This window comes from Pelobates fuscus, chromosome 2 (genome assembly GCF_036172605.1).
Source record: "Pelobates fuscus isolate aPelFus1 chromosome 2, aPelFus1.pri, whole genome shotgun sequence".
Lineage (NCBI taxonomy): Eukaryota > Metazoa > Chordata > Amphibia > Anura > Pelobatidae > Pelobates > Pelobates fuscus.
In genome coordinates this window covers 169,387,758-169,407,535 of record NC_086318.1, presented here as the reverse complement: position 1 = coordinate 169,407,535, position 19,778 = coordinate 169,387,758, and the positions used below count along the sequence as shown (strand labels likewise).

The 19,778-nt window shown below is 41.8% G+C and overlaps 1 protein-coding gene across 1 annotated transcript in view; it reads left to right on the top strand.

The window, feature by feature from the left end:
- Positions 1 to 19,778, top strand: part of COL21A1 (collagen type XXI alpha 1 chain) — a 406,528-nt gene that overhangs the window by 185,877 nt on the left and 200,873 nt on the right. The window contains exon 6 of the mRNA XM_063442941.1: positions 167 to 340. Coding sequence (XP_063299011.1) covers positions 167 to 340 — 174 coding nt within the window. The remainder of the gene's footprint in view (positions 1 to 166; positions 341 to 19,778) is intronic.

Sequence of the window (19,778 nt, the reverse complement as noted above, 5' to 3'; positions counted from 1 at the left end):
TCAGTGTATTTTCAAAATATCAACTTTAAAATTTTTAGTTTTTTTTCTCAAAGTGAATCCTTTGTCAAGTATCAACATTGCAAGCATTTTAAGTTACATGATACATTCACATCTATAAATATATTTGGAATAAGTGAAAAAATGATCTCTCTTCTTTGTAAAATAGAAATTGTTTGATGAAGGATGGCATCAAATACGAATATTGGTAACAGAAGCTGATGCAATATTGTTTGTGGATGACGAAGAAATTGAGGCAAAAAAATTACTTCCTGTAATAGGAATCTACATTAGCGGGAAAACCCAAATTGGGAAGTATACTGGCAGAGCGGAAAATGCTCAGGTAAGTGAAAATAACTTATTTAAATAGAAATATAATGTAGCTGAGAAGCATAAGTATTTAATATCCTCAATTTTTGTTCTAGGCTGTGCACGTAGGTTAGTTCACAAGCAAAGATTTCAATCAAAGTTTCCTTCCAAAAAAAGAAAGACATAAATCTATATTACAGTGGCACTCACATGCAGGCTTATTTAAAAGAATATTACTAAGATTACTGAGTTAGAATATAAGTTATTATTATTCAATGACACAATGTACATCACACTACAAAAACATTTTCCCATCTTATATAGGTGGTGTTTAGTACCAGTTAGATTGAAAAAAAAATGTTCTCGGATGCCTTGGAATTATGTTGGTAAAACTATGCAAATATAGGATTTAGTGGGGATATTTGAAACAGGTGCTGTTAAATATGAAAATCCCTTTGAAATGTATCAATGCCATCTTTACCCTATATTATTCACAAACTGCTAGAGTTTTTGCCAAGGGATTTTTATCTGGATTGAGACAGGGCTGCCCTTTATCACCCCTACATTTTGTATTTGTCATAGAACCTTTGGCTTCACGATTAGGATGGATTTAAATATAAAAAGGATAATGTTTGCCAATGATATTATTTTAAGCTTAACTTATCATCTTAATTCTTTACCAAGATATATCCTTAAAAATGTTAATGAGACTCCCTACTATAAAATAAATTTAACAAAACACGGGCCTTACCCTTTCATATCCCTCTAATATATTTGTCAGACTTAAAACTAAGTCATTATAAGTTGCATTTTCAGTTGATTTTGAGGGAAACCACTTGAAGCATTCATTGTGTTGAGCTTATGTCACTTGCTTTTGTTTGATTTGTTTATTGCAAACAGCGGAAAGTCTGTAAATGATAACAATAAACCTGATTTTCAATGGGGGTCAAATAATTTTGAATACAACTTTAAGTGCTCTGTGAATTTTCAGGTAAAAATATTTCTAAATTCCTGAATGAAGAGCACTCTTGAATCATATTCCATATGTATGCCCGAGTTAATTAACTACAATCACAGACATTTGTGTATGGTAATTAAATTGAAACGTTTTAAATCTATTTTAGCGTATAACTAGTGACAGGCACTGTTTGTCTGCAGATTTGAGAGGCACGTGATATTGTGTTAAATATTATTTTAGATGTAACTGTGTATAAAGATTAAAAGGCACTTCAATTTTTGGAAGATGATGGTAGATTTAAAGAACGCCTTCCTGGTATATTTATATTCTTTAAATGAATGCCAGTAATAGTTGTCTAAGCCAGGATAATGATAAACACCAGGATACATTGAGTGTTAAAACTATCACATAACGTCAAACCATATTGTGATATTGTTTAATTTGTTTTTTTATTTTTATTTTGACTTAATACAATATTGATGTTGTATTATGAATTATGCATATTTTAAAATCGTTGTACAATTGTTCTATTATACAAGTACAATTTATTTTACATTTAAATGAATTGCATTAAATATTATTACCAACTAATTTGATAATTAGATTGTCTAATAATAGTAATAATAATAATAATAATAAAAACATGGGGCATATATTATATTATTTGCCCCATAAATTTCTATGACATGCATAAAAAATATAATATGGCTTGTGAATCACATTGAACCAAATAAATGCCTGCATGTATTCTAATACAATAAAGGAAGCAGCCTAAACCCCTCAGCTTTTGCTAAACCTTTGTGTTACCACAAAAGAGCCAGAAATATGTAGATTGCATAAATACTTGAGAGTAGCGGCTTTGTGGCTACGTTTACATTAGCAGCCAGATGTTATCAGATTAAATTAAGTTCAGTTGGCCCTGAACAATTTCCAGAAAAAAAGGCTGATTTGTATAGTAAGTAGCCTAAGGAATACTAAGGATAATTTTTTTAAACATGTGTGACTACTTTAGCATGCCCTTAAAATACCACAATCCCGCAGGTGATATGCTGTGGGTTCCATTTAAAACATTAGCAAGTTATACAATATTCACTTTTAAAGAGTGGTTTTACTTCTAGTACGGTTGTAAGACTTTTTATTGAATTAAAGATGTGTTAAAGGTTTATTGATGACAGCATATAGTTTTATATTTTTCCAGTACTATCAAATGTTTTTTGGATCCTTTTTTTAGTGTGCATTGATCATATTATACTTTTTATAAGGTGCTCTCGTCTGCAGTGTTGTTCAGTAGATGAGGGTTATGGGTAAGGTAACATCAAGTGAAACAGTCCATAAAATATAACAGAGTGAATAATACATTGTAAACTGTTATAAAAGGAATTGTGATACATTGATTTTCTGACATAAATTATAAAGGAAGGTGAAGGTTAATTGGCAAAATAGGTAAGAGAACTGTTTGAAACTAAAACGTCAAATTGGATGGTTCTAAAATGTCAAATTTAAAGGTTAATGGTTAAAGGGGAAGTCATATGGAACATGGATATTGTAGCGGAGCTCCTTGTACCCCGGCTGGGTATCTCTGCCAAGGGGCGCTTCCTAGCTGGAACAGGGGAAAAACCTCAACGCATCTGCCCCTGTCACCGTGGCTTGACTGGGGTCCTCCTGGAGCAGGATAGGGACAACACACTGTCCTGGGAGATCTAATCCTTACAAGGACTTTTCCTGCTGAATCCTCCACGAGCTAGAACAAGGTGCTAAGCGCAGAACACACTACAGAAACATATATGGTATAGTATTCACATTTGATAGAGCTATAAAACCACCTGAGTAAAACAGCATATAGCGGTAGAATCTCCACTGATGGATATGTAGCTTTAAGAGTCAGTCTCTCAGCATATAGATGGGTATATACAAAATATAAAAGGGAAACAATAGTGCTCACTGTGATAAATGTAGTAGTAAATAAAGAGATAACAATAGCCTACTCACATATTTTGAGCAATTCACACCGCTCAGATATTAGCGCTTGGGTGGTATAATTGCCTCCAAGGATATACTGTTGGGTAGATCCTCCATGGGATGATCCTTATCAGGGTATTCATATCTGGTAAGTATTTAACAGTTTTGGCATGCCAGGAACAATAAAAAAAAATAAAACAACTTAAACGCATAAAAAAACTGTAATAAATGATCAGACATATAAAAAGTGAATGCCAAATATACTTTAATGCTTAAAAAAAATATTAAAACAACACAACATGTTTCGCCAACTGCGGGGCGTTTTCAAGTATAAACAGACAGAGTCTGACACTATAGGGTATATATAGGGTGTTAGCTTATTCAAATTGGACAATTTGGTGCCAAAATTACATCATATGTGACCTTTGACCTCACCTGGGGTCACATGATCAGTGCAAAGGTTAGCATAAATGTATTTGCTTTAATAACTCCCAAAAGAAAAAGGAAAATAGATTAGACAATATTTACATGCTTTACAAACATCTTTGTGGAGTATAAAGGGAGTTTTAATTATTGAAAACGGTCACGTGATCCCCAATAAAACTTGATGAAATGCTTTGGGGAAATACTTAAAAACTCTTATGCAACAATATCCAGATGGCTCTTGGTATTGAGCCTCTCGATAAGGGTGGTAAAAGACAAAATGGGTGTAACTTAGATTAAAAGTGAAAACTTTAGCTGAGCTTCCGGGCAGAACCGAACAATATAAATAGTGGTGATATATGGCAATAACAATAATAATAAACATACAAAGGAAGGATTGAATTATTGACTAAAGCAATATAAAAGCAATATAATATAAATATAAACATACAAAGGAAGGATTGAATTATTGACTAAAGCAATATAAAAGCAATATAAAAGATGCATTAAACAGTAAATTAACCCGTGCAAGAATCTGCCTAAGATGCATGCTTATAACCTGTAAAAATTCTGGCCAGAGCTTAGAGAAAACATGAAACAGTGGTGTAGTTTGCAAATCTCATGGTTAGGTAGAATTAATTTGGTTAAAATTACTATATTTATTTATTTATTTTTTTATAAAATATTTTACCAGGAAAGATACATTGAGATTTCTCTCGTTTCCAAGTATGACTATGTGGCTACTAAAAGAGACTGGACATACCGCATTTGCAATACCTTGGGTTGTCTACTTTTGCAAATGGTATGCCATCATGGGGGTAATTCTAATTCCTGGGCTACCATACGGTCTCAAAGGCAACGTTACCAATCTGGCGAATTTCAATGTGAAAAAAATGAAAAATAAGCCTTTTATTTGACTCTTTAACTTTTGAAAACACCATAAAACCTGTACATGAGGGGTACTGCTATACTCAGGAGACTTCGTTGAAAATAAATACTAGTGTTTCAAAACCGTAAAACGTATCACAACAATTACATCGTCAATCTAAGTGCCGTCTGTGTGTGAAAGATGCAAAAAAATCTTTCACTTTTGATATCATGTTTGTAATACATTTTACTGTTTTGAAACTCTAATATTTCTGTTCAGCGAAGTCTACCGAGTAAAACAGTAACCCCATGTACAGGTTTTATGTTGTCTTGAAAAGTTACAGGGTTAAATATAGTGCTAGCAAACTAAATTCTCTGGACTTTCTGCCTGGGTTATCAGGCAGGTCCCGCAAATTGTAATTAAGAAAATGGCTTAACGGGACACTATAGTCACCTGAACAACTTTAGCTTAATGAAGCAGTTTTGGTGTAGCCTCATTGCTCAATTCTCTGCCATTTAGGAGTTAAATCCCTTTGTTTATTAACCCTAGTCACACCTCCCTGCATGTGACTTGCACAGCCTTCCATAAACACTTCTGTAAAGAGAGCCCTATTTAGGCTTTCTTTATTGCAAGTTCTGTTTTGATTAAGATTTTCTTATCCCCTGCTATGTTAATAGCTTGCTAGACCCTGCAAGAGTCTCCTGTATGTGATTAAAGTTCAATTTAGAGATTGAGATACAATTATTTAAGGTAAATTACATCTGTGTGAAAGTGAAACCAGTTTTTTTTTTCATGCAGGCTCTGTCAATCATAGTCAGGGGAGGTGTGGCTAGGGCTGCATAAACAGAAACAAAGTGATTTAACTCCTAAATGATAGTGAACTGAGCAGTGAAATTGCAGGGGAATGATCTATACACTAAAACTGCTTTATTTAGCTAAAGTTATTTAGGTGACTATAGTGTTCCTTTAATTATGTAGAAATATTACATATATATATAAATGTAGAATGTATGTATGTATGTATGTATGTACGTATGTATATATTGTTATGGTACTTTTTGAAAGTAAACCAAAATGTTCAAAGTCTATCTGTTCCTGTCCAAATCAATAAAATTAAATTGCGTATATACGCTGAAGTAATTAAGTCTGACACACGAGGTTCAGGTTAAAATAACTTCGAGAAAGTTTATTGGCAAGTGAAGAAAAAGCGGGCGCGCAGGCCCTTTTAAGAGGCATTTTGCGTCATCATTGATTATTAGAATATCAGCAAATAAACATCATCAATTGGATTAATTGTTAAGTGACGGGGTTAGTGTCTTACCTATTGGTTCGTAAAATTAAGAGGTTAGTCCCGTGCCCACCCATCAGAGGTGGGATTATTCTGGACACGGGTGGGGGACAAGGGGGTCCTAAGCGTCATTTTACACGGTCAATGATATCAGGCTTTATGTCCAGGTGCAAGGTCTCTTATGAATAGAACATTTCATTACTACTGTGTTCTGTGGCCTTCAAACTGTACTATCTTACAAGCTCTAAGGAGTAGCCAGCAAGTCTTAAGGAGTAGCCAGCACCTCCTGGTACTTGTCCTTGAAGGAAACACGGTCTTTGTCTACTGTATTAATTGGGTTGAGAAGTTCAGTCACGTAATGTAGTTTTAAAATGAACAAGTTAAGTCAAGAGGACAAAATGGAGGATTGAAGAAGTCAGGTTAGGAGGACAAAATGGAGGACGAAGTCACAGTATAAAGTTAAAATGGAGTTAGTACAATAATTCAATACAAGTACAATAAAGATTTTTAATAATTCCACATCAGTCCCCCCTATGAAATGTTAGATTCTAAGAGATAAAACTTTATTATATTAGTATCAGAAGACGTGTTAACCCAAAGGCACAGAAATCCCGTGGCCGCTAGCTAGGTGTTAATGCAAAGTGCAAGGCTGTCCCTAGATCTGACCCTAATAGGCTAACCATCCGTCAGTATGGCTCTCGAACGCTTCACACCCAAGGGTATCCCATGGCAGCTAACCCACCACTTCTCCACATGGGGCCTTTACCATTCACTGACAGATGCTGTCCCTGAGCTAGTCCCTTCCTAGAATTCCTGCACTTTATCAACAAAAGGGAATGTTTGCAGCGGCAGACAGGGTGAGTTGATGTCTTGGAATTCTTGGTCATCAACTTCGAGATGGGTCAAAGTGGGTGCTGCTTGGTCAACAGTCTTCATGAGGGATTTTCTCAGACATGGGAGGACACAACAAAAGAGAAGAGCAAAAATAAAAAGAAAAATTAGTATAGCCATACCAATCTGCATTAAAGCCTTTTGCCATCCTGTCATCCAACCAAACCATCTTTCCCAGGGATCTTTTATCCCAGAATTCCTTTTTAACTCTTCAGACAGGTCATTTAATTTTTCTATAGCTAGTGTGACTTTACCATTAGGGCCTGTGTTTTCTGGGATGTAGGTACAACATGTCATAGTGTCGGGCAAAATCTTACAAACCCCTCCTTTTTCGGCTAAGATCATATCTAGGGCCATTCTATTCTGGAAAGTCATTTGGGATGTGGCCTGCAACTGTTCGGCCAACCCCTGGAGGGCGTCTCTGGTGTAATTGACAAAACGCTGTTGATTATAATAAATTTAATTTATCCAATTTAGATTCTTGTTTGCGGTAACTATGGTAAAAATTGATTCAAATCCTGCAGCAACTTCATCCCTAGCTTTAAACTCATTGGGCACCCCCCTGGGCACTCCAATGGCATCAATATATACATGAGGATCAAAACTTCCTTTCACTGGGGCGTCACGTTTAACCTTAGTGTGGCTGAACTCATGGGTGTTGAGGTGTGTGTCAGAAATAATATGTATAGGCATAATGGCCTTAGTCAAAGTACACTCTCCCCACCATTCTGTGTCCATTCTGGATCTTAGCTGTAAATCCCCACACAACCAATAAATGTCTCCTAGTGACCTAGTGTGATGTTGCAGCAAACGTACAGGGACAGTTCTGTATGTAGCACAATAGCCTTTGGAAAAGTTACCTACAAATTTACCAATACCATCGTACATGGCATAGCAAGTGTAATTACCTTTATATACGGTAATACCATCAGGGGGTTTGACGTCTTTGGCTAGAAGAGGATACTCCTTTGTCCATGCAATACATATGGACCTGTTAAAATTATAGTGATAGGCAAAAAGGCTTAAAACACATTCTTCTATATCTACGGGTAGGATTAAAGGTACGGTACCCAGGTGAGGCCGGGCACCTCCACACACATAACATGCGGTTCTATTATGCTTATTAGCATTATATTTCATCCATTCTAACCATAAATTTACATCATTAAAACCTGTTTCAGCGGCCATGGTATCTTCAAAAGTGGGGTTAGCAATGGCCATCATGTCCTGAAAGGTCTGGATATGGGGTTTTAATGGGTTAGGGACCATATGGGTGGCCCCTTGCCACTCAGAAGAGTTGCACATATCTTTGAGGTAGAAATGCCCTAATTTCTGGTAGGAACCCCTTTTCCAGTACATTCCCATCACATACTGGTCTGCATCTGTTGGGCTTGGGTGCTCAATGTTAAGGATTAATTTCATTGGTGTGCTCCCCCCAGGCTTTCTCAAAGTCATTCTCTGGAGAAGGGATCTACCACGATCATCTACTTTAGCTATGGCACTTTTTGGTTTGTAACCCCAGGCAGGCCCGGCATTCCACCCCGCCGCCCCCCAATGGTCACAATTGTGCCCCCATTGCTTGTCAACTACACAAACATATGGGTCTTTCGAATGAGGGATATCTCTATAGATGCTCTGGATTTGTGGTGTGGGAAATGGGCACTCTACAATATCACAGTAGTCAAAGGTATAAGTAGCCACCTGGGTGCATGATGAATTATACCAGAAGGTGTACCCACTAATGTCTTTGGTAATGGCTACTTGCTGGGCCTTCATAAGGCTAATTAAGGAGAAGATGTACCAGAGATACATGTTTGTGCGATATTCGCCTCCTCTGGGGCAGGAGATTTCTTGCAGTGGGAAGCGTGGATCCAATTTGGCCTACCGGCCAATTTGACGGAGGTTGCGGTAATCAGGAGAACTTGGAATGGACCGTCAAATCTCGGTTCTAGGGTATTTTTCCGCACAAACTTCTTAACCAGGACCCAATCTCCGGGGAGTAGGTTATGGGAACCTGTATCCAATTCGGGATCTGGAATTGAAGAGAAAACTTGGGCATGTATTTTGTTTAGGACATTTGCAAGTTCAGTTACATAGTCTACTAAAACATCTGATTGGAGTTGCAACTGCTGCGGATAATAACAACCTAGTCTGGGTGCTGTCCCAAATAGAACCTCATATGGGGACAGTGAATGCTTCCCTCTAGGTGTGTGCCTAACACTGAATAGAGCTATTGGTAGGCTTTCTGGCCAGGGCATCTTTGTTTCTTGTGACATTTTTAACATTCTGGTTTTTAGAGTGCCATTCATGCGCTCCACTTTACCACTACTTTGTGGGTGGTAAGGGGTATGGAAGGCTAGAGTCACCCCTAGAGCAGTCCAAATTTCTTTAGTCACAGTTGCTGTAAAGGCTGGGCCTTGATCACTCTCAATGACTTCTGGGAGTCCGAATCTGCATACAATATCTGTAATTAGGCGTTTTGCGGTTGTCTTTGCAGTGATATTGGCCACTGGGTAGGCTTCTGGCCAGCCTGAGAACATGTCCACTATTACTAGTGCATATTCATGGGGCCCACTCTTGGGCATTTGGATGTGGTCAATTTGAATTCGTTGGAAGGGGTACATGGGCTTTGCCAGGTTCTTTGCAGGCACCTTGACTGGTCTTCCCGGGTTGCATTTTGCACAAATAACACAGGCTTTGCAGAAGTTGCTTATCAATGTTGTGATTCCGGGTGCTTCATAATACTTCTGTATGAGGGCGGCCATCAGTTCTTTTGACAGGTGTGCAGGCCCATGTGCCCATTGGACCACTGCTGGGTATAAATTTCTGGGAAGACAAAATTTGAAGTTGTTGTAATATATTCCGTCCTTTTGGACAGCTCCTTTCTTTTTCCATTTCTGGATTTCCTCAGGAGTGACTGCAGCTTGTTGTTCTTGTAAGATTCGCAAATCAGTAGGAAGAGTTTGCAAAGCAAAAATAGGGACTTCTTCTTCTTCTTCTTCTTCTTGTCCGGACACTTCTTCATCCACTTCCTGCAGATCCCTGGCCGCTAACTTAGCAGCTTGATCAGCCAAATGGTTGCCCTTTGCTTCATCTGTATCCAATTTCCCATGGGCCTTGACTTTCAAAACGGCCACTTCTTTGGGGAGTAGGAGGGCATCCATTAGCTCCTTGATTGCAGTGCTGTGTTTGACTGGTGTACCGGCGGTGGTAAGAAATCCTCTAGTCTTCCAAATTAGGCCGAAGTCATGTGCCACACCCAGAGCATATCTTGAATCTGTATAGATGTTGGCACGTTTTCCTTCGGAAATTTTGCATGCTGAAGTCAGAGCCTGTAATTCAGCTTCTTGCGCAGACATTGCTGGCGGTAAGGATGATGATTTAATGACTTCATCTGTTGTGGTTACGGCATATCCTGTGTGATATGTTCCTCCTTCATCGGCATATCTCGATCCGTCCACAAACAGGGTAAAATCCGGATCTGGTAATGGGTTCTCATGCACAGTTGGTAAGTGCACTGTTTCCATTTTCATCTGTTCAAAACAGTCATGAGGTGTTTCTGGGTCATAATCATTCTTTATGACCAGATCTTGGAATTCCTTTTCCAGGAAATGGCGTGGCCATACTTCTAGAAGGTCAGTTGTTGGGTATTTGACAATACCATTTTCCTGTAGCTGTTCTTCGTTCATGGTGGCCCATAGTTTTGCCATGGGCCCAAGATCATTCCATGACCTTGTCTTCAACTTGGTAACAGGAATATGTGGGATAGCAGTATCCCAATGACGGTAAAGGTAGTTAAGTTGTTGAGGTAGCTGGATCAAGACCATGCTATTGCCTTCAGAGTCACAATAGAAGTCTTGTGCAGTGAGCTTTACATCGGTCCGGTGGTAAAGCTCATCTTCATAGCAAGGTTCAGGAGTAATGTTCGGTTTGTACCACATGGTGCAGAAGGCGTGATCTGGGCCTTCACAGAGAGGTTTTTCGCCTTCATAAAATGTCAAATGTGGATGCATGACTTTCTTGATACATCCACAGAGCAGGTGAATGTAGGTTTCATCCGTGATAAATCCATAATAGATACCCCCCTCAGGGAGTGGAAGAAGAGTGGACGGATTAAGCACTTGACATCTTTGTATGGAAATGTTGTCAGGCAAAAGAAGATGACACTGTAAGCGCAGATGTCTGGCTGGAGACACGTGCTTGAGCTGGACTTGGTTGATGATGGCAGAAATGTCATGAGGGGCCAAAACAACCAGAGGGTGGCCAAGGACCAGGTCTGAGGTTCTTTCTATGAGTTCTCTCGCAGCAAAAACAGCCCTGAGACAGGAAGGAGTCCCTCTGGCCACAATGTCCAGTTGACATGAGAAATATCCAATAGGCCTCTGGCGGCCTCTTGAGTCATTAGTTTGGGTGAGGACTCCTGTAGCATGGCCTTGTCTTTCAGAGACGAATAATTTGAAAGGTTTGGAGTAGTCAGGTAGGCCCAAGGCAGGAGCTGAAGCAATGGCACGTTTTAAAGCATCGAAATTGTCCAGGGCGTCATTGGTCAGACAAAACGGGTCAGACTTAAGAGCGTCATAGAGAGGTTGCATAAGCAGAGAGGCTTCTGGGATCCATGCTCTGCAGTAGGAAATGAGGCCTAGGAAGGCATGAAGAGACTTTGAAGTCCTTGGAGGTGGAATGTCCAGAACAGCTCTTACCCGGTCCCGAGTAAGATGTCTGGTACCTTGAGATAGGCAATGTCCAAGGAAGATCACTGAAGATTGACAGAATTGTAGCTTGATGAGTGAAGCTTTGCATCCCTGTTCTGCCAAATAGGAAAGAAGACTGATTGAACACCTTTCAGTAGTGGGAATATCATCTCCACACAGCAGTAGATCATCCACATACTGAAGTAGGACAACTTCTGGGTGCTCAGCTTGCCATGGGTCAAGGATGGTGCCCATGGCCTTAGCAAATTGACTTGGAGAATTTTGTGCCCCTTGGGGCATGACAGTCCAGGTATACTGTTGCATTTCATGAGTGAAAGCAAACAGGTATTGACAGGATGGGTCCAGTGGGACACTGAAAAAGGCATTGGCCAGGTCAATAACTGTGAAGAATTTTGCAGATGGTGGGACTCCGGAGAGCAGAGTATGAGGATTTGGTACAAGAGGGGTGTCCAGGACGGTAGCTTCATTAACAGCACGGAGATCCTGAACCATCCTGTACTTCTCTGGCTCACCCTTTGGAGTTTTCTTTTTCACAGGAAATAACGGGGTGTTGCATTCAGATTTACATTTGACAAGGGCACCCTTCCCCAAGAGTGCCTTGATGTGGACAGAAATTGCAGCAGACTGTGCTGGTTTTAATGGATATTGTGGTTTTCTTGGTAACTTAGCTCCTGAAATAAGCTTTACCACCACAGGGGGAACATTTAGGTGACCTATGTCCTCTGGGCCTGAGGACCATAACTTAGCGGGCACCTGTGTTTTTAATTCCTCTGGGAAATTGGACCTTAATTCTGCTGCCTCCTCACGGGGCTTTTCTATATGCAGCATCAGAGGCAAAGAGCATAGGGCTGAAGTGTCTGATACAGACAGAGGTGTAAACATTTCTACCTGCCCATCCGGGGTAAAGGTGATGGATGCTTGCAGGCGTGAGAGAACATCAGCACCTAACAGGTTAATGGGGCATGTGGAGGATACTACAAAGCGAGCAAGCAGGCTAGAGCCAACTCGTAGTGGAGTTGTTAAAGGGCTACGTCTTGGCTGGCCATCCACTCCAACACAAGAGACATCAATACTGGACAGGAAGGATGGGTCTGGCAGGTCTTGTTCTCGTAGAACACTACGGGCTGCACCTGTGTCAACTAGAAATGTAGTAGGATGGTCTTCAATGGGCAAAGTCACTGTGGCAAGTGGCCCTCCCTTATCCCCTGTAGACGCTGCCATTACAGGGATTACAGACACAGGCTTGCCAGTTTCCTAATCATCTGGTTCTTCAATAATTGGAATCTTTTTCTCGGTCTTGGGGCCTGGGGCAGATTTAGAGAACTTTCTGGGTGCCCCAGGTTCCTTTTTAGGTTCCGGACAATCACTTCTGTAGTGTCCCTGAGCCCCACAATTAAAACAAGTTACATCCTCTAGCTTGGCACCCTTGGTGCCAGAGGTGATGGGGGTAGCGCGGGCCACCATGAGTGGAGCTGGATTGGGTCTTCTTGGGGTCTGAACAGATTCCAGACCTCTAGCAACTAAAAGCAGGGTATCCAAGGGAACAACCTTGTATTCAGGACGTGCAGCAATGATTCCCTTGCGTATAGAGTCTTTAACACCTTGGACAAACGCACCTGACAGCATTTGTGAATGAATCTTGTCAGTAAGATCAAACCCCAAATCTGTGAACATTTGATACAGCCTTGCATGAAACCTTTCCACTGATTCTCCTTTATCTTGAATAACATCAGTAAGGCCAGCAGCCTGATCCGCAAGTTTGTCCTTAGCCCATTCTCTTAATTGGGTGCAAAAAGTTACTCCGGAGGGGTAATCAACGTCACTGCCGAGCAGATCCGTACTGAGGTGTCGGGCCATGCTTGGCCAATATGCATCCCCTGCTTTTATAGCACAAATGCTCAGTAGGTCACGCCATGCTGCGGAATAAGTCTTTTGAATTTGAACTATCCCTCGGTAGAAGGGCATAGGCTGTTTTTCTGGGTCAGGGAGTGATTTCATTAGAGCACTAGCTTGAGTGGGATTGAAAGCAACATATTTAGGAGGGGCCTGTTCTCCCCGACCCTTGTGGCCAAAGGGGTCATCGATAGAACGATGAGTTGGGGCTCCCGCGGCAAGCTCCGATGAGACATGGGACACCCTGTCCATCTCGTCATCATCGAATTCTATGATATTGGCTCTTTTGCGTGGTGCAGGGCCTGAATGAGGTGAAAGGATCGGTGGTTGGGAACGAGCCCCAGATGCAGGGGTGGCTAGCGAGTCATAACCTGGGGATAGGTAGTCACCGGGAATTACCGGCATCAGGGCCGAACTGGGGGCCGCCATATTGGTGGCCGGAGAAGGTACTACATTAGGGTTAAGGGAAGAAGTGGCGGCCATGTTGGAAGAGGGCACATCCGGGGCAGACTGTGCCGGACTGGGCATGACCGGAACCTGGGGCGTGGCTTGGGGAGTGGGGAGTGGATATCCGGGATAGGGCAGGGCCATGGGATATGGGAAGGGGTAGGGCCAGGCTGGGGAGGGGAAGGAGGTGGGGTATTGAGCTGGGGTGGAGATGGGAGGGAACGGAGAGGGATTGGTAGGGGTGGGTGTAGAGGGAGGAGCCGGGGCAAGGGCGGAGGAGGTGGTTAGTTGGGTGGAAGAAGAGGGGAGGGGGTCATGAACAGAGAGAGAGTGTAGGGCAGGAATGGCAGATGAAATGTTAGGGGAAGGTATAGCAGGTAGCGTAGGGATGGATGAGGATGATGGGAATGTTAAAGATGGGGCAGGGGAAAAGAAAGATCCATCAGAATTCAGGACCGGGCAGACAGGGGAGGTGATGGGATGGGTATTGGGAGTGGGGAACATAGTCAGCTGGCTATCACTTATTGCTGACTGAACCTTGGGGATAGACATTCCCTGGGCGCCGGTTTTGGGCGCTGGCTGAGGATAGACCCCAGCAACACAATTATTATGATACACAAACAATTTCACACCTTTGTGATTTATCTCTTCCTCAACCCAACCTTCTAGCTGAATAGCCTTCGCTACTCTATACCATGCTTCAGCAGTCTTTAATAAACCATTATCTGTAAGTTTGCCTTTCTTTTCTGTCAGTAACCTACGCCAACTTTCTGGTTGCAATCTTCCACATGTCGGTACAGCAATTCTACATACTTTTGCAATCTTTTCAACACCTTTAACCATTTCCTCACCCTCTCTGTCTTCGACTAAATCACATGCTAACCAGCCCTTACTGGGCTTGCTTAAATCCTGTCCCATAATCCCTTTACCCCTATACCAGCGTCCTAGATATAGGGAGAGAGAAGGAAAACTGAACAAGAACGTCTACAATGCTCGACTGCCACCCGAGAATCGTGGGACTTTCTCAGGTGCGTCTTCCCAAAACGTAGACTAGTCACTGAATCCGCCTACGGGGTGGTAGACACGGATTGGAGCGAGGTGAGAAGTGTGTGACCAATCACTTCTCTTTCAAGAGAAATGGGAGTGGATAGTATAATAATATAGGAAGTTTAGAAAAGATGAAAGGCAAGGAAAAATCCTTAGAGACAGACACAGGAGTTCATGAGACTCCTAATGAAACAGACAAGACAACAATACAATTGAAATACAGTGCATGCATTACAGTTCAAATAAAATCAACAATAATCCCTTTCCTTCTACATGTGCTTACTCCAAAGTCACCTTTCTCAACCTCGTAGTGTCCCCGCTCGGAGAACGACTTTCATAAGTCTCACTACCAGCGGCCAAGGATAACAGCTAACACCGGTCCGAAATCCTTTCCAGCCTCCCTCTACTCTGCAGTCCACAAGAATGTGGCCACGTCTATCCTCACTCCCGTAGTGCCCCTATAAAACCCACTTATAAGTCTCACTACCACGTGATGCGAAAAACAAGCAATACCTGCCTGAATTCCCCCAGGAAACAAAGTCCCCTGCCACAAGGCTAAGTCTCCTACCACGATTAAATAATCAGTGGACCTTCAGCTCAACTAGAGCCGAAGGGTCCGGGTCAGGACGTCCCCAACTCAACTAGAGCTGGATGGTCCGGGTCAGGACGTCCCCAACTCAACTAGAGCTGGATAGTCCGAACGCGCACAGTGAAGCTAGCTAGGCTATCAAAGTGACACAAACTTGGATCACAGGAAACTATGATTCTACACAGATCCCACAGTTCCACAAACTTCTTTTTCCTTACAGCCACAGCCACGAGGCTCCTAAAAGAAGTAAACAGGCAAAGAAGACCCCCCAGGAACACATCCACGGGTCAACCCCTCTTTTTCCTTACAACCACAGCACCGTGGTTCCTAAAAGAGGTAAAACAGGCAACAGAAGACCCCCCAGGAACACATCCACGGGTCAACCCCCCTTTATCCCAAAAGGGGTAAAATACAAACAGATAGACAGACACACAGAAGACCCAGGCAAGTCCCCTCAGGTCCACCCCCCTTTATCCCAAAAAGGGGAAAACAAGCAAGACAGAACCCCAGGCAAATCCCCTGCAGGTCCACCCCCCCTTTATCTCAAAATGGGGAAACAGGCAAACAATTCAAACACAATTCAAACACACCCAGGCAACAGATAGACTAAAATGCAGGTAAACAAGTGAGTAACGAGACACCGGGCAAGATATTACCTGTCTTTGATGTCCTCCCGGGAAGCAGTCACAGACACGTGGACGGGTCAATCAAAGGGGCCGGAACGTACCGGTGGCTCTGCAGAAGTCTCTACCGTGTATCTGGAGGTGATCAATCTCCCTTCCTTCCCCCTGGATTCCTCCGTCCACCCTTGTCTTCCTTAGGACGGCTCACCGGCCGGACATAGCCCGATGCCCCACGTTGGGCGCCAAGTTGTTATGGTACTTTTTGAAAGTAAACCAAAATGTTCAAAGTCTATCTGTTCCTGTCCAAATCAATAAAATTAAATTGCGTATATACGCTGAAGTAATTAAGTCTGACACACGAGGTTCAGGTTAAAATAACTTCGAGAAAGTTTATTGGCAAGTGAAGAAAAAGCGGGCGCGCAGGCCCTTTTAAGAGGCATTTTGCGTCATCATTGATTATTAGAATATCAGCAAATAAACATCATCAATTGGATTAATTGTTAAGTGACGGGGTTAGTGTCTTACCTATTGGTTCGTAAAATTAAGAGGTTAGTCCCGTGCCCACCCATCAGAGGTGGGATTATTCTGGACACGGGTGGGGGACAAGGGGGTCCTAAGCGTCATTTTACACGGTCAATGATATCAGGCTTTATGTCCAGGTGCAAGGTCTCTTATGAATAGAACATTTCATTACTACTGTGTTCTGTGGCCTTCAAACTGTACTATCTTACAAGCTCTAAGGAGTAGCCAGCAAGTCTTAAGGAGTAGCCAGCACCTCCTGGTACTTGTCCTTGAAGGAAACACGGTCTTTGTCTACTGTATTAATTGGGTTGAGAAGTTCAGTCACGTAATGTAGTTTTAAAATGAACAAGTTAAGTCAAGAGGACAAAATGGAGGATTGAAGAAGTCAGGTTAGGAGGACAAAATGGAGGACGAAGTCACAGTATAAAGTTAAAATGGAGTTAGTACAATAATTCAATACAAGTACAATAAAGATTTTTAATAATTCCACATCAATATATGCGACCGGGTAACAGCCACCATGGTTTGCGGGCCACCCGATCGGTATGGATTTCCAGGGTGCTTGGTCAGCGCTGTGGCACTTTAACAGTGTGACCGGGCCCCCTGTGATGAGATCACTGATGGGAGCAAGTGACTGCACCGGTCACTCCACCCAGCTATGAGAGAGCCATGCGGGAGGAAGGAGAGGCCATCAACCTGAGCCACCACTGGATCCCAGGGAAAGTCACCCTCCTGCACCTAAAAGGTAGGAAACCGGAGGGTGACTTAAACATGTTATATGTGTGTAGGAGTTTGTGTGTCTTTGCATGTGTGTGTGTGTGTGTGTCTGTATGTATATCTGTCTGTGTGTATGTGTGTCTATCTGTCTGTATATGTGTGCCTGTCTGTTTGTCTGTATGTATGCATGCATGTTTGTATGTATGTATGTGTCTTTGTATGTGTGTGTGTATGTATGTCTGTATGTATGTGTATATTTGTACGTATGTGTCGTTGTATGTGTGTATGTATGTGTTTCTGTCTGTGTGTGTGTCTGTCTGTATGTGCCTGTGTGTATTTGTGTGTGTCTGTCTGTATGTATGTGTCTTTGTATGTATGTGTGTCTTGTGTGTGTGTATGTCTATCTGTATGTATGTGTCTGTGTGTATGTATGTGTGTCTTGTGTGTGTATGTCTGTCTGTATGTATGTGTCTGTGTGTATGTATGTGTCTTTGTATGTGTCTTTGTATGTATGTGTGTCGTGTGTGTGTGTGTCTGTATGAATGTATGTGTCTGTGATTATGTGTGTCTGCATGTCTCTCTATGTATGTGTCTCTGTATGTACGTGTGTGTGTCTGTCGGAGGGGGAAGTGAAAAGGGAGGGGCATGGGCCCCGTGGAATGTGTGTATGCCACTGATGGGAGGAGCCCTTTCCATGGTGTTGTTTAAGGTAGATTTTATTTATTAGGTGTTGTCCTTTCCTTATAGCCCTTTCATCTAAATCACTCTGACATTGTACTCAAGTGTGTATCTCTGTCTCTTGTGTCAGAGCAAATGTGGTGATATCTGATAGCCTGGCTGTAGATGATACCTTGCTTGGTATGATTGGGATGAAAGCTGGAATTGTGTTAGTAGCGGCACCTGTCTGTGGGTTTACTGTACACAGATAAATGTAGAATGCTATTGATGAGTTATAGTGCTGTCCAGAAAGCTTACACAGCGCAACTGGACCCCTGTAATATCTGCAGCCTGCACTGAGCCTGCACTGAGCCTGCACTGAGAGGAAGTGTTAGGAAAGAGGAGGAATATATGGCAGAGATGAGGGGGAGTGCAAACAGCTACCAACAGCCTTAGCCAGCAGAATCCACCCTGTATCCAAAAGGTAGGAAACTGGAGGGTGGCTAAAATTTTGATTAGCATGTGTATCTATATGTGTGTTATTGTGTGTTTCTGTTTGTCAGCGTATCTGTATGTGTGCCAGTGTGTGTGTCTGTGTGTGTGTGTGTGTGTGTGTGTGTATCTGTGTGTCTGTATGTGTGTCATTGTGTGGTTCTGTTTGACAGGGTATCTGCATGTGAGTGAGTGTTTGTGTATTTTGTGTATTTTTATCTATATGTGTTTAAATGTGTGTTTCTGTATGTCTGTCTATGTGCATGCGTGTCAGTGTATGTATTTGTATTTATATGTGTGTCTATGTATCATTGTGTGGCAGTGAATGTGTATATGTGCATGCTTCTCAGAAATCAAATGCCAACACTACACACAAGTATACCGCAGCATTCGAATTTCAACACTACATACATGCAATGTAAAAATGTCAGCACTATATACAAACACACTGTATTAATACATCAACATTATATATAAACATACCCCTGCATTTAAAAACCAACAGATACAAACACACCCCTATTTTCACTCACACGTACCCCATACAAAACCATGCTTACACTCAAACACACAAACACTGTTCAGTGCTAAGTACATCCCTGCAAGGAAGGGCAAATTGTATATCCCAAGCTGGCAAAAGCATAGATGGGGATCTAAATTCTTGCACCAATGCCCTCTCTACAATGAAAAAAAAAACTCATTAATATCAAAGCTGAATATTTTTGGAAGTAGTTTTTAGTTTGTTTTTAGTTATAGCTATTTTAGGGGGATATCTGTGTGTGCAGGTGACTATTACTGTGCATAATTATTAGGCAACTTAACAAAAAACAAATATATACCAATTTCAATTATTTATTTTTACCAGTGAAACCAATATAACATCTCAACATTCACAAATATACATTTCTGACATTCAAAAACAAAACAAAAACAAATCAGTGACCAATATAGCCACCTTTCTTTGCAAAGACACTCAAAAGAATGCCATCCATGGATTCTGTCAGTGTTTTGATCTGTTCACCATCAACATTGCGTGCAGCAGCAACCACAGCCTCCCAGACACTGTTCAGAGAGGTGTACTGTTTTCCCTCCTTGTAAATCTCACATTTGATGATGGACCACAGGTTCTCAATGGGGTTCAGATCAGGTGAACAAGGAGGCCATGTCATTAGATTTTCTTCTTTTATACCCTTTCTTGCCAGCCACGCTGTGGAGTACTTGGACGCGTGTGATGGAGCATTGTCCTGCATGAAAATCATGTTTTTCTTGAAGGATGCAGACTTCTTCCTGTACCACTGCTTGAAGAAGGTGTCTTCCAGAAACTGGCAGTAGGACTGGGAGTTGAGCTTGACTCCATCCTCAACCCGAAAAGGCCCCACAAGCTCA